This window comes from Pipistrellus hanaki (assembly GCF_964339955.1).
Source record: "Pipistrellus hanaki genome assembly, chromosome: 7".
NCBI lineage: Eukaryota > Metazoa > Chordata > Mammalia > Chiroptera > Vespertilionidae > Pipistrellus > Pipistrellus hanaki.
The window spans coordinates 62069833-62085963 of NC_140509.1; the positions used below are offsets into that span (position 1 = coordinate 62069833).

The 16131-nt window shown below is 41.9% G+C and overlaps 1 protein-coding gene across 3 annotated transcripts in view; it reads right to left on the reverse strand.

The window, feature by feature from the left end:
• Positions 1–7211: 7211 nt before the first annotated feature.
• The window catches only part of STX11 (syntaxin 11), a 32905-nt gene continuing 23985 nt past the window's right edge, over positions 7212–16131 (reverse strand). For all 3 annotated transcript variants that reach the window (XM_084890466.1, XM_084890468.1, XM_084890467.1), the window contains one exon: positions 7212–12151. In XM_084890466.1, the coding sequence (XP_084746592.1) occupies positions 11283–12151 (869 nt within the window). In that variant the 3' untranslated portion in view covers positions 7212–11282. The remainder of the gene's footprint in view (positions 12152–16131) is intronic.

Here is a 16131-nt window from a genome sequence, read left to right on the forward strand (position 1 = left end):
TTTTTTCAGACCCACTACTGCACAGAGCAGAGATCACAAAAACCCTATTGTTATTACTATCATGTTCATTGTTAACTGCTAATTGTCCTTTAGCACAAATGTAAAAGAAGGATGTGTCTATTTGTTTTATACTTTTTACTCAATCCCAGAGATTTCTCTGCTTTGCTTTCTTTCACCTCCCTAATCTATCACCAATGAATTTCATGTACATCTTTCCCTTTGAATCTGATGTATAAAATAAATGATAAAACTACCATTTTCCAGAGCATTCTCTCAGTTCTTTGATATTTTGCTTCCTGGCAATTGTTGTCAGTTTGACTCAAATAAAATCATAAAAATTCTTACAGATTTGGATGTTTCTTATGTTAACATCTTACTTTGTCTTTATTTGTATTTTTCTTTAAAACATTACCACTCTTATCTTACTAAATTATACTTATTCCTAGTTTAACTTAGAATTTTTCTTAATCTATGTCCATGGTTTTCTTTTTACATAATGTAGCTTGGTATTTTTATTTTATAAGTAAATAAAATCATTTTAGTTTGTAATAGTTTACTTTTCATTGTATTTGAATTTTAGCCACTATATTTTAATTGTAACATTTTAGATTTTTGGTAATTTTCTCCCTTATGTGATTTTGCTTTAAACTTTTATTTTTTTCTTAGAAATACCCTGTTTACCCGAAAATAAGACAGTGTCTTATATTAATTTTTGCTCCCAAAGATGCACTAGGTCTTATTTTCAGGGGATGTCTTATTTTTCCATGAAGAAGAATACGGTACACATTTATTGTTAAATGAAAATAAAGGAAATTTATTACCTGTATACGGTACGGTAGTACAGTAGTTGTCAACACAAACCAGACAAACTGTGAATCCTACAGTATCCAGAATTTACTCATTTATTCAGTGACAATCATGTCATCATCTTCTGGAACATCATCATAATAATCCAATCCCTGAATTTCCTGGTGAATTTCTTGTGACTCCATTTCTTTCAGAATCAGTGGACCAAATCTCTCATGTTTAGCCTAGGGGGGGGGGGGGGCTTATTTTTGGGAGGATGCCTTATATTTCACTCAGAAGGAAACCTGTAAGTAGGTCTTATTTTCGGAGGATGTCTTATTTTGGGGGAAACATGATATTTATTTTATTTTGGGGTTTTTGGTGAACCGTAAATACGGCCTCAGGAGTGGCAGTAAAGAAAGAAAGGCCAGTCCTCTGTCCCCTCAGGCTCCACGCTAAGGACACAGGGACAGTCTCACCAAAGGCAGGGTTTTCCTGCAGCCTCTCAGGCCGGGGCTCAGACTACATTAGTTCAGTAATTAAAGGGCAGGGTGAGCTTAGAAAATTTCAAACAAGGGCACACTCAGATCATATATCAGATGTGTCGGGTGAGCATACCTGTCATTTATCACCCAAACCCAGACACTTGTGAAAGTGAAAGAAGGAGCTTATAAAAATGGTGCAGGGACAAGCCTGCAAGAATCTGGTCCCGGGAAACTTACCTATGTGAAGGAAATGAGCATGCAAGTTTGGACTCAAATTTATTAATATCAGCTCTGAACTTAATAAACACTTATTGAATAAAAACATATTAAACTTATATAAGTTTAAGTGGAAATCAAAACATAATTCCTGATTATGAAACCCTTTCTTATGAGCCAATTAGGAAAATTCAGATAGAAAATTGTAGCTGCCTCCACTGGTAAAGCACGTGATGTGCATTTTGGATAGCATTACCCACACACTCATCTTTTTCTTTTTCGTAAGTATCGGCAGCAATCCTTTAATCTCATTTGTTTGTAGACAGAAAATATAGACCTAATGAAGGTCATTCTGATGTTTTACCTCTAGTTCTGGGAGGATAATGATCCCATCAACTGAAGGAGGTCCATAAAGGAAGAACAGAACCTGCGTTTGAGGAACCTGTGGGACATTCACAAGGAGAGGTCAAGTAGACAGGATATAAACACCCGGAGCTCAGGTGACAAATCTAAGCAAAAGACAGAAATCGTGGAGTGACAGACTCAGGCACATTTCCCTGCAGGCCAGAACCACAGGCAGAGGGGCCGCCCAGCACAATGCCTGTGTAATCAGTCTCTCATTATCCCAAGGGGTGCACGGACAGGACCCAGTTGGGTACCTTATGACCTGGCATCCACCACTCAAAAACAGTGTTTTTCAAAGGGGAGAATAGAGCAAGCAGAAGAAAAAGAGTCAAGCTTGGGTGCCAGTGGCTCAGGGGGGTTGTTCATTCATGCCCACAGCACCTGGTACCTTGAATAGAGTTGAGACTGTGTATTTGCTTCTTGTCAGACAAAGTAAAGAGAGCTACTGGGGTCATCCGTGGTAAGTCTCCCCTCCACAAAGGTTTGGAAGTTACCACCGTAAAGTAGTGAAGCCATGGTACTGATGAGATCACCTACAAATAATATACAGAAAAGAAAGTGTCAAGGGCAGAATGCTTGGCCATTTCATGTGTCGGTGTGTAGGCTAATTTATTTGATCCAATAACCTGAAAAATATGTGAGGTAACTCTGTGTTTTGATGCTACAACACACTGGAAAGCAGTCATTTTTCTGCCTTTTCTCCTCCTTTTTCTTAGTTGCCTTGACCACACCTGGGATTTATTATTGCATGGGGTGCACAGGGGCAGCTACAGAGAAGGCAAATACTGTTCACAAAGCCCACACCAGATATGTGATCTCTGGCACATTACAGCCTCTTTCTTCTGTCAAACAAATAAGAGGAGTTGGTCATATAAATAATGAATGTTTTTTTGAGTTATTCAAACTCTATAAAGGTCTTCAGGTGTTAAAAGAAATTTCCAAAATTTCCACTCCACTTTTAAGCCCAAACTAAATTATGCCATAGACTACCATCATATGTAATTTTATCAGATTATACTCAGAGGACACACACAGTGGGGTATTCAGGTGTAGCTTGGATGAACAAAACCGGTCCTGAGACATGTAATCATGGGAAAGACTAACGAATCTCAGAGGGAAGTGGAATGGGTGGGGTGGGGGTCGGGCTGGAAGAGATCACCCAAAGAACTTGTATGCATATATGCACAAACCATGCACACAGACAATAGTATAGTGAAGGACTGGGTAGGTGGGAGCTGGGTTGGGGGGAACAATGAGGGAAAATGAGGGACATCTGTAATACTCTCAATAATAAAGACAACTTTTTTAAAAAGAAGAACGGTCACTTTCTTTTACTTCCCAGTTTTACTTTCTCCTCAGTGAGTGCATGTGCTAACATCTTGCCACTTGGTAACATTTCTAGTTTGACAGGTTTCTTCATGAGCAGATGAAGGTTATGAAGAGAATCCATGTTACCTCATTTTATGCCCTTTTAAGGGAGCATTAGACCAGGGTAAACCATGGGGCAGGGCAAAAGAATAAACTGGTTAAACATTCTTAGCTGCAAGAGGAATTCCTGTCTTGGTCACATGGAAGCTAAATCATTTCTTTTTATCTAGGGGTAACATTCCTCCTAGAGCCTCTTTACCCTGCAGATTCTCTTCTTGATTTTGTGCACAACCTGTTTTGAAAGAGTTGGAGTACCGGGGCCATGCACCAATAGCTCTGCCAGGTCAACCTCAGCAGGGAGAGAGCCTTGCAGCCCAGCTGAGCTCACAGCTCAGTGGAAGGACAGTGTAGGGTCCTCCAATCTCTTCTTGGTCTTCAGCTCCTGCAGGGGAAGGAATGGTTTTTACACTTATTTATCTGCACAATACACATGCAATTCAACAGTTTTGTATTGAATAACCATTACAATCCCTAAGGAATCTATATGTATGTGTGTATGTGGGATGGAGAGGCATAGCCCTACATACTTAGGAGAATGGACTGAGGCATCTCAAGGCACCCTCAGATATAAAGATCTCAGTGACTGAGAACCGTTTAAAACTGATGCCCAGAGCCACTGTCCTGAATCAAAGCCTTTCATGATTAGGAGATGAGAGCTAAGTACTTCGCATGAATGACTCTACTAGATGCCATAATATATATATATATATATATATATATATATATATATATATATATATATATATACACACACACACACCCCGTATTTTGCTGCGTATAAGACGACCCCTAATTTTACAGTTAAAACATAGGTTTAGGCCTATATTCGCTGTATAAGACTAAAACACAGTGTTCTAGTAAAAAGCCTGCTCAGATTGGCCAGAGTCAGAGAGGCGGTCTATTAAAAAAAGAACTGGTGTTGCCTCGGAAGTGGGGGGTAGTCTTATACAGCGAATATAGGCCTAAACCTATGTTTTAACTGTAAAATTAGGGGGTCGTCTTATACGCAGAAAATACGGTGTGTGTTTGTGTGTGTGTGTGTGTGTGTGTGTGTGTGTGTATTTCCAAAACCATTTTGTCCTAACATTTTTAAAATATTTACTGGAAGAAAAAAGAAGAAAGAAAGAAAATCCTTTCCAGATAAAACTTAGTTTTACAATTGTCTTTGCATCCAACCTGAGCCTGTACCTTTAATAAGGTACAAAGTAGTGTTCCAGGCCAGTCATGCTGGCTTCAGGTCCTGTGACTCAGGCCTTCATTGTCTCACTGCTCAGCCTTTTCAGGTTGACCCTTCTACTAGATGGTCTGCTTCATTCCAAGTAGCTTTTTATCCAATCACATCTTTCTTCCCCTCATAAGTCCTACCCCCAGGGTCATGCTCCTGAGACATTGCCCCCCACACTGGGCCTAGCACACACCTCTTCTAGGAGGGAAAACTAGATAGTGGGCTTTATGCTGTAAAACAAACACACAGAAAACAAATTCTGCATATATCTAATTCTGCATTTAAAACCACAAACATTTGAACGACTTTGAAATAAAAGATACTATGCAAAATACTAAGATTAAAAAAAGAAATAAGATGCTATTGGTTGCCCTTAAAAATAAAAAAGCAACATGGAAACAACCAACAAGGATTGAATAAAGAAGATGTGGAACACAGAGACAATGGAATATTACTCAGCTATAAGAAAAGATGAAGTACTGCCATTTGTAACATGAGTGGATCTTGAGAATAGCATGCTAAGTGAAATAAGCATATGGTTCCTGACAGGAAAAGTCAAGAATCACATGTTTTCACTCACATGTGGGATATACAACTGAAAACAGCAGTGAGCTCCCTCTGGACCCACCTACACCTTTCTTCCCTCGCAGGTGTGCATCTTTATTTTTCTCCTCTGAACTCAGGAGACTTGCAACCAGGGGAGCAAAGAGCAGAGGCAGCTCGTCCCAGCTGAACCTGTCTCCAAGGGCCCTTTTATCTGACATTTCAGTGAGTGAGCAGCAGCTCCACCCTGGCTTACTTCTTTCCTATAACATTTCTCCGGGAGCCAAAGCAGAGCACTACCTCGGCTCTCTCCTGTTGCTTTTTCTACACTAAGCCAGTTCTTTGTGTCACTGTCCCAGCTTTAAGAAATGTACTCTCAAAATCGCCTGGAACCGTACCGTGAAATCTTTCCTGCACAAACTCAAGAACCCACATGCTACCAGCCAGCCAGAGGCCTGGTCTCTTTCAGGTGACAGAATGATTTGTTTTTTCATTGTAAGGAAGAGGTTTTGAACTAATTAGACCTACTTGATATGCTTGAATTGCACAGGAAGCCTTGTCAACTAAGAAAATAGTAGTGCTGTATTTGTGTATATATATTCTTATTACTAAATAGATATTATGTACCTGAGGCCCAGTGCACAAAAGTCATGCACTGGTAGGGCTTCCTAGGCCTGGCTGGCGATCAGAGCCAATCAGGGACTTCTGGCTGTTGATCGGAGCCTTCCTTCGCTGGCTGCCCTTCATTCCGCACTTACCCCCTAGTGGTCAGCGCACATCATAGTGAGCCATTAAACTCAAGGTCTCCTGGTTGAACTCTGGAGGGGACACTTTACATTTTAGCCTTTTATATATATAGATTGGATGTTACATAAAAACTCCAAGAGTCTACCAAGTCCTGGTATAATACTCATTTGTGACTATTTTTATCTTAAAATGGTCTATGTTAGAGAAAAGCAAAATTCTTGGTCAGATTATAATCAGATCTATAACCATGTCATTTTAAGTTTTGTCATCTACAGACAGTCATTGTTTCACTCTGATGCTTTTGCAAGTATGTTTCATCTTCAGAAACATCCATGAAAAGAGCTCTGACTCATTTTAAAACAAGGATTTCAGGTAAAACATGTTTAGATCATACCTTTCCAAAAGAAAAAAAAAAACGAAAGAGATGAACAAACAAGATGAACAAACAAAAAACTCATAGACACAGACAATGTGGTGGTTACTACAGGGAAGAGGATGGGGGGTAAAGAGTAAAGGGGGGCAAATATATGGTGGGGGAACAAGATTTGACTTTGGGTGGTGGGCACACAATGCAAATGCAGATGATGAATCAGAGAATTATGTATTTGAAACCAAGGTCACCCCAATAAATGTAATAAAAAGCAGTATAGCAGAGGAAGCACAGGTTGCTCATTGAAGAGAGGGATTATGTTGGCTGGAGAATGCACCTCAGGAGCAGTGCTGGTCTGGGCAGAGGGGTTAGAGAGCAGTGAGTGGTGCCATTTGCAAAATAGCTGAACAGGAGCTGTGGGTGGGGGAGAAGGTGTGTTCTGTAGCATTAAAAGTGCTGGTGGGGCCAAAACCTGTTTGGCTCAGTGGATAGAGCGTTGGCTTGCGGACTGACAGGTCCTAGGTTTGATTCCGATCAAGGGCATGTACCTTGGTTGCAGGCATGTCCCCAGTGGGGGGTACGCAGAAGGCAGCTGATCAATGTTTCTCTCTCATCAATGTTTCCAGCTCTCGATCCCTCTCTCTTCCTCTCTGTAAAAACTCAATAAAATATATATATATATATATATATATATATTATAAACGTGCTGGTGGGACATTTCGTTGCAGATGTTTGGTAAAACAACGGGAGGTACATATCCAAGACTCAGCTGAGAAGTCAGGGTTGGATAGACCGATCTGGAAGCCATCAGCATTTAGGAAAGTGGTATTTGACACTCTGGGAGTGAGAGGAGTAGCCTGGGGAAATCGGGTAGGCTGAGACAAGGCCTTGGATGCAAACTCAGCAGCAAGGACTGGGAAGAGGGAGAGAAACCTGCAAAGAAGACTGAGGAGAAGGAGGAGCTAAAGGTAGGGGGAGGGGAGGAATGTGGAGTCAAAAGGCCAAGGAAAGGACATGTTTTATTAACGTTACAGAGATTAGTCAAAGAAAATACACATTCTCCATCTCTTCGTGCAATTTATGCTTTTAGATTGATGTTGACGTGAACATTCCTAGAGAGGAAGCTTAGCAATGTGAGAGTAAGAAACAGACACACCGAAGTACACAACTATTGTCAAATATTAGAGGACTGAGTTCTTAGTTTCCACCTATTCGAAAAACGAGATGGCAATGTTACTTCACAGGATTGTCATGAAAAGAAGGGATCAAAGCATTCTGTAAACTGGAAAGTGTTTATACCAATGGGTAGTCTGTTGGTTGAGTGACATAGCTATCTGCTGTGGATGGGACAGCTACTGAGCAAAGCGTGGTCAGACCCAGATTAGTGTGCATAAGTTGAAGGTCAGGGTGAAAGACAGCCAGGAAAACTCTCAAACAGCAGTCAGGATGTACTAGTAGGGTCAGAGCAAGCAGTTGAACATAGATTAGACAAACAGGAACGTGCAAATAATGAAAAGTCCACACACACACACAGCAAACAAAACAAAGAAACAGAGCGGTGGGGAATGAGTGTAGAACAAATATGAAGTATCCATTGCCAAGAAAATTTAGAAAATGGAGGCATTGCTCTGCCTCAGCCAAAGAGCCTTGATGTGTGTGGGTACTTACTCATTCCTTCTTCTCTTCTTTCCCTACCTCCTTCCATAACAGAAACCTGTATGATTTTAATAACCAAGGTCACCTTCCTCTCCCTTCCTCTCTGAAATCAATTATATTAAACAAACAAACTGTAATTCAGCCTAGACTGTGTGGCTTAGTGGTAGAGCATCAACCCAGGAACCAAGAGGTCACCAGTTCAATTCCTGGTGCGGACACAGGCTGGAGTTGTGGGAACCATGCAGGAAGCAGCAGACTGATGATGTTTCTTTCTCATTGGTGTTCCCATCTATTCCTTTTCCTTCCTCTCTAAAAATCAATTAAAAACATACTTAAAAAAACAAAACTGTCTTTCAGATTATGCTGGATACTGATTCCTAGGGGAGCACCTTTCCTCTCTGATGTTTCTGGAGTTGTCTCCACCTACAATGTATGGTTGTGGCTGGAGAGTGTGGCATTTGGCTAGTTGGAAGTAGCATGGCTTGTTAAAATAGCTTTAAAAGATTTCCACCTTCAGCCCCTGAAGGCGCTATTTGTGGTGGGTTCCTTCATTTTGTACATGAAATGGCATTAGTGTATGGATTTTGCAGATTTACCACAAAGTCTTTTTGCCCAAAGTCACTCTTCAGAGCATCACAGGATTGGGGAAACCAGCATACAGCATCTCTGGGTGGCGCTGGAGGACCCTATCCTGCACAGAAAGCCAGCATTTTCCCACTGCTTGGCTGGCAGTCAGAGCCAAGAAGGGCTTCGGGGAAGCAGGACAGGGTATGGGAAAAGCCAACAGGCCGCTGCCCCTCGGTCTGTTGTGATGGGCCTCCACAGCTGAACTCCTGCTGGGGCCTTGGGCCTCAGCTTGGGAAGAAGCAGGGGGGAAGCACTTGCCAAAGTGAGCAGAACAGCTGCTTTCTGCTTAACTTCTCTGAGTGGAACATTGGATTTCCTTTCCAGAGCATGTATGGATATAAGAAGGAATAGAAATGCCACCGTGAAAAGTAGTTTTTTCATTGTAGAAAAGAAGCCCTCATAGTCAAAGAAGATAGGGTCTTGGTTTCCTTATTCCATTGTTCGAAAGACTTAACAGGAGAATAAGTGTTTATTTTTCCTCAGACGTTAATAACTATTCATTTACTCAAGTTCATGGGAAAGTTATTTAATAACAATGATAAACATTGTGCTTAGCATATACCAGGTGCTTTCTAAGTGCTTTTACACACCTAACATATTTAAATATTTAATCATTTTACTTCTTCAAACAACTCTATGAGATAGAGTATATCAATTTTACAGAAGAGGAAACTGAGGCACAGAGGTTAAGAAGCATGCCCAGTCATGAGGCATGCTAACATGAGGCAGAGACAGTGAGTGGGCTCCTGAATCCTGGCTCTTGGCCACTGTCACACTCAGATGGTTACTAAAAAGCAGAAAGAAAAATCCTTACCTTTTCCTAGGCAAGAGGTAACTAATCTCTCAGTATATTCAAGTACAGTGTTTACCTAATTCTTCACTGTGAAATATGGGGAATTCAAAAGTACATGGAGCCTGCAAACTCCCATACTTTCATGAATGGCTCTATGCAAAGAAAATGCTTTATGGATTTGAACAAGACAAATGTAGAATTATTCTCTCTTGTGCAAACTGGCTGGTGGTCTGTATTCACCACATCTCTTCTCTTCCATGGAAGACAATGGAGCTGAATGAAGAAGACTCATTTTTTAGGGAAAGGGAATTAGACCAAGTGAGGTCACAGGTGAAACATCCCTGGAGTTAGCTGGGAAAGAAATCGTGAGAAATCTGAGAAGAGCCTGGTGGGACTTGGTTTCCACAATTCTCATATTTAAGCATGAAATTAAAATTAGGTGCAGGGGTAGATTTTCACGGTCGTAAGCAGTTTAGTCAGTGGGTTTCAGAGTTCACACACTCTTCATTCTACTCTTTTTAAAACTTCACTGTCTAAAGGACTCGAAAATTATGGCAGCTGAATAAATTTTCATTTTTTAAATGAGTAGAAAGAGTTCAAAGTTGACTCAGGAGGAAGACAGAAGCACAGTGAATGTGGGTAAGGACATTCCAAAGTTTGCAAATGAAAGCAAATCCCTAAAATATGATGCTTTCGCTAAACTATTATAAGTAACTCAGGAGAGAAAGGAAGACACACTCCTATATGAATGCTCTTTCATTTTTTTTCTTCACTATTCAGAGTTCCATCCAGATGCTGCAACTTTAAGCAGCTACAAGAATTTTCAACACAATAATCGAGAAAGTAAACTAAGGTGCAAATACACAAAAGGGAAAATGATAATATAATGTCTATTAAACTAACTTTAAAAGAAATATTTTAATTTAAATTACTCCATTTAAATGAATGAAAGGGATGGTCCACAGTAAAACTAAAGTACTATTTCCAAGAATTTTATTTTATTATCTAGTTCTGGAAGCATTTTCAGCTGTTGAAATCTGTCTTTATCACTATAACTGAAAGAGTTGTTCAAAATAAAGTTCCTGCCCAAATTGAACTGGATATGCAGATGGGAATGATACACTCAAAATAAGACAACCGACGCCAGTAACCAGTAAAAGTGTTTTTCTTGATATTTATAGTTTATATTTACAAAAGTAAAATGAAAACCAATTAGTCATTATGTACACGTGTTAGTGAATATTAGTACTTCACATTTACATATGTATATGTGCATTTGTAACTATCAAGTAAAAAAGATAAATGTTAAATTACTTTTACTTATGAAAAATATATAAAATGTGACTGATACACACATCAACTTCAAGGCTTGTTCAATACTCAGTGCTTAAAAATATTTTGGGGGGAAAAAATCCCAACTCTATTCTGATGGAAGATATTAAAAGTAAAGAGGTAAGAGAACAGTGAGTGTTGAGTGTGATTTTAGTAAGTATGGAAGTGAGCAGGAAGAAAACAGGTACATGTCTAGACAGGAAACACACAGCACAAACCAGATGAGTGGAAATGAAAGACGTGACATGGAACAGAACCAAGGCACTTCCAGGAGAAGGCATGGCTTTGTTTTGATGAGCTCATACTATTAGCCAATGTGGAATTGACTTCCTCCTGGAATTTCATTAGGACACATGCCCGGGACATTTCCCCTCCAGTCCGCTAGTCAGTTCTTTATGCCTCTTCCGTGGGCAAGGATGCAACTTGCCATACAATGACCTCACATAACTTCGGGTGTCTCTGTCCTTACTGAAGAAACATCGGAAGGCATCAACTATAGTCCCAAGCATGGGCTTGGGTGGGGCTTTTTGGACCTCGAGTTTCTTCTTCCTCTAAAAAGCTGAGGTCCCTAGGACAGCTCGCCACAGTGAAGGGAGCCCCCAAACCTTTCCCAGGGCGCTTCCCAGCCCATTCCCACGGAGAGGGGGCGCGGGGTGCCAGGCCAGCCTGCTAGTTGAGGCAGGGGCAGCAGAAGCAGCAGATGGCCCGGCAGGGGTTCTTCTTCTTGTACTCCAGGGTCTTGCGCACCTGCGCCTTGGCCTGGCCCGTGTAGTCCACCGTCTTCTCCACGTTGAGCTCGATGACGTTGAGGGTGTCGGCCTGCTCCTCCACCAGCACCGCCATCTGCAGGAAGAGCTCGTGCACGTCTCGGATGCGGCTCTCCAGCTTCAGCAGCTCGCGGTGGCGGCTCTCGATCTCGTTGAGGGCCGCCCGCGCCCCCTTCACGTCGGCCAGCAGGTTCTCGGAGAACACGTCCCACTTGCCCTGCTCGAACATGTCCTCAATCTGGTCGCCCGACACGTCCTTGCCCATGATCTCCAGCTGGCGCTGGATGCGGATCTTGCAGTTGTCGCGCTGCTTCATCTCGGCCTGGTTGTAGTCGTGCATGGCGCGCTGGAAGGTGCGGGTGAGCGCGCTGTACTGTGCGCGGGCGATGCGTGCCACCGCTGCGTTGGGCCCGTGCTGCGCCTCGGCCTCCTCGCTCAGCGCCTTCATGGCGCGCAGCTTGCGGTGGATGCTCTCGCCGCGGGCCTTGATGTCCTTGGCGATGGAGTTGGTGTCGCGCTTGATGCTGCTGAGGCGCCGCATGGACGTGAGGAAGCGGGCGTTCTGCTTCCCCAGCCGCTTCACGTCGATCATCAGCTGCTGGTTTTCGTCCTGAAGCGCCTTGATGTCTCGGTACAGGGACTCCAGGATGTGGTCCGTCTCGAACACGAAGTCCTCCTGGGGCGAGTCAAACACATCGTCCTCGTCTGGGAACTGCTGGTCGTACTGCTTGGTTAACTCCAGAAGTTCTGAGAGCCGGTCCTTCATGTTGCCTGTGGGTAGAGATAACGGAAGTTAGATTCCTCTAGTGAGGGTGATCAAGAAGTATTATAGTATTCTGCCCTGGCTGGGGTGGGCCAGTTGGCTGGGCATTATCTCCCGCAGGGAAAGGTGGCCAGGTTCCCCCTGGTCCAGGCACATGTTCAGTTGCATTTGACTTTTGTCTCTTCCTCTCCAGTCCTCTCTCTTTAAAAATCAATTAAAAATCTTTTTTTAAAATAAACATTTTGCTCAGCAGTCCTGATTCTTTATTTCTGGGTACAATAAATGCACTAAAATGAGCGGACAGTTCTATGACATTTTGCTTACAAGTAAAGGACGAATATGACTAAGAGTCATGAGCACAGTTGTGTTTTATACCCTGTAGGTCTCTGCAGTTCAACATTACAGGTGCCCAGGATTCAATCGACAATTTAAAATTGTATATTGCATTGGGAACCAATCCTTTTCTTGCTTTTAAGTTCTCCAATAATTGCAAATCAAAACAGACACAGAAAAGGGGGGAGGAATACTTGCAAAGATCATAATTTTAAATCAAGAGAGTCAGTTTAGAAGGCTTTGGGGCCAAGACTAAATGTCTGTTTAGTGTCTATTTCAGTCTCAGTCCTGTTCATCATAATGATACTTTAAATGGTGACTACATAAATCATGGTTGAAATTCTTTTTCTTTTAAAAATGTTATAAAAGTAAAATATGCTTGAAGTAAAACGACAACAAAACACACAAAGACAAAGATCTAATAAGGAAGTATAAAATTTGGAAGTTGAAATCTCCTTGTTCCTCTGCCCAGTATCATTAATACATACTTCATGTTAAGCGCTTGTTCAATACTCAGTGCTTACAAGTGTTTGAGGAAGAAAACAAAAATGCATACTCACGGGAGATATTAAAAATAAAGAAAATAGTTAAGTGTTCAATGCAATTTTAATAAATAAGAGAGGTGAGCAGAAATAAGATATATGTTTAGGCAGGAATCACATAGCACAAGCGAGATAAAGAATCAGTAATGAAAGATATACAGGTTTCTCTAAGGTCTCTAGTGGTAAGCATCAATAACAAAGCTGCTTTAAAAACAAAAAATTACATGCCGGGACCGGTTTGGCTCAGTGGATAGAGCGTCGGCCTGCGGACTGAAAGGTCCTGGGTTCGATTCCGGTCAAGGGGCATGTACCTTGGTTGCGGGCACATCCCCAGTGGGGGGGTGCAAGAGGCAGCTGGTCGGTGTTTCTCTCTCATCGACGTTTCTAACTCTCTATCCCTCTCAATTCCTCTCTGTGTAAAATCAATAAAATATATATTTTTTAAAAATTACATGGAAAATTTCAATCCTACACCAGCTTAGTAGCAATAATAAAATACACTCCCATTTATCCATCACACAGCAGCCATATTTGCCCACTTTTAATGTTTTTTTTGAAACAAGTTGGCAGCTCAGTAGAATTTCCATGTTTTTGTAAAGGTATTGTGATAATTTCCTCACTTAGCAAGGCAAAATAATGCTATGTCAATTTTTTTTTTTCATAAAAGTAGCTATTATGTAGGGCCAGTAACCAATTTCTAGGCACTTTTCATGTGATACCCTCTAAATCTTCACACAGACTCCATGAAGTAGGCATTATCATTATCCGAGTTCACAAGTTGAGAATAGGAAGATTAAAGAACTTAGCCAAGGTCACCAATAAGTAAACATTTGGGTATCCCACTTAACCACCATCCTCATCTATCTTCAGCAAATGTACAAAAGTGAGTCATGAAAGACTACCCTATTAAACAAAGAAATGTCGGGTCTGGAGCCTCTTGGGAGGGACTCCAGTGCAGGCTGAGACTGGCTTGGTGGGAGCTAGGAAACAAGCCAAGGCCAGCCACTGCAGGTGCCAGGCTTGTGGCTTCGTGGGAAAGGCCACAATTCAAGCTGAGGCCGGCTGCCACTTGTGCTGGCCTTGGAGCTGCCTGGTAGCAGCTTCGGTGTGAGTCAAGACTGGTCACTGCTTATACCAGCTCGAGAGTGCTTGGGAAAGACTGCGATGTGAGCCAAGGCCGGCCTCCACCTATCTGGAGGGTCAGGAGCATAACTTCTGCCAGGGCAAGCAGATTGGGCAGGGGAGGATCTCTGAGGAATGCCACGCCAGGGCAAACGGTGTCAGCCAGGTTATTGGAGAGTGACAGATCTGGACCAGCCAGGTGGAAAGAGAGCATAACAACGAAATAATGGCATCTGCCAAAATTTCCATCCCCAGAGATTTCCCACCCATCCCTGCCCCTCCAGCCCTACCCTAGGGTTCGTCAATTAAGTTTCTCTCTGTGTGACCCAGCACTTTTCCAACTGCTGCCTCTGCACTGGAGCTCAGAGTGAGCAAGCTTGTGGTTGAGTCCTTTAAGAATAATATCTTGGTCTTCCACAGCCCTTCATTTCTCCCAGCTGTAATCCTCACTGGTTTCCAAAGCCAGATGTTATTGGGACTCTTCTTCCCGGCACAGGTCCTCTGGGCTGGGGGGCCTGGTGAAGGGGGCTCATATGCATTACAGCCAAGTTACTATTATCCGGGGAAAGTACATTAGTTAGCTAGTATGGAGGTGAGCTGCATCCATCTGCTTTAGTTAGTATACAATTTATTATACTATGCAAGAGGTAGATTGGAGAGATAATGGGTAAATTTTCATGAAAAAGGCAAGAATAGGTGATAATATCTTCCTTGCATCTTGGCCATGCTCTCTATATTGCTCTCCTTAAACCAAGAATCACTTCATACATAATATAAAGAGCAAAGCACATTTCAATCATACAGAAAATGGTATTGGATTGATGTTCAGGACAGTCATTCTTTTTCAAGACCTAGCAACCATAAAGTCATGGGTCCTAAATTATGTGAAGATCTAAGCATATTCGAAGGCTCATTCCCTAATCTGGTAAGGAGAGAGAAAGGGAGAGTATGTGGTGTTAAAGATGCTCTATGGAGATGCAGAAAAGATGGTGGCTTTCACCTTGCCTTTCTGACCCAGCTAAGCCCCTAGAGGAGTTGGTCCCATTGACGTAGAAAGTGCAAGCATTAGGAAAATTACAACAGCAAGTCAACCAAAGAAGCTGCTGTTTCTAAGAATGTCCCCTAAAAGTTCAGGTATATTCCTTGCTGCAATTATATCAAAGTATAGAACCAGGCACAGAAAGAACATCAAACTAACCTACACAACCAGTAGCTTCAATCTGAACTGTGAGATTCTAACAAGGGAACTATGGGCTATAGCCAGTTTGGCTCAGTGGATAGAACATTAGCCTGTAGACAAATGGGTTCAATTCCAGTTAAGGGCATGAACCTTGGTTGCAGGTCGTTCCTTAGCCCAGATCCTGGTCCGGGCACATGCAGGAGGCAACTAATCCATGTTTCTTTCACATTGATATTTCTCTCTGTCTTCCCTCTCACTTCCACTCTCCTTAAAAATCAATAGAAAAATATCTGGTGAGAATTAACATAACTAACTAAATAAATAAATAAAGAACTACGGTAAATTAGAAAGAAAAATCAAACAATTCTATTGATCTTTCTGTCTCATTGTGATAAAATAGTAATGTAATAAACTTTAGTAAATCTTTATATATATATATATATATATATATATATATATATATATACACACACACACACATATATATACAATATATATATATATACAAAAGGCTAAGAGACAGTCTGACTGGCTGACTGGCCGGTAGCTATGACACACACTGACCACCAGGGGGCAGATGCTCAACAAAGGAGTTGCGGAGCTGCGGTCACTTGGCAGTAGTGGTTTGCAGGTGACACACCCTGGAACCAGAAAGAAGGGAGCCCATTTCTTGCAATTAGAACCAACTACCAGAAATCTACTTCTGCTTTCTAATCCTCTTTTCAGGCATGCATGTCATCTGTCCTGAGAACTAGATCCCCCGGCGAAGGAAGGGGAAATTGCAGTAAGACTGGATGTAAGAGAAAACAAA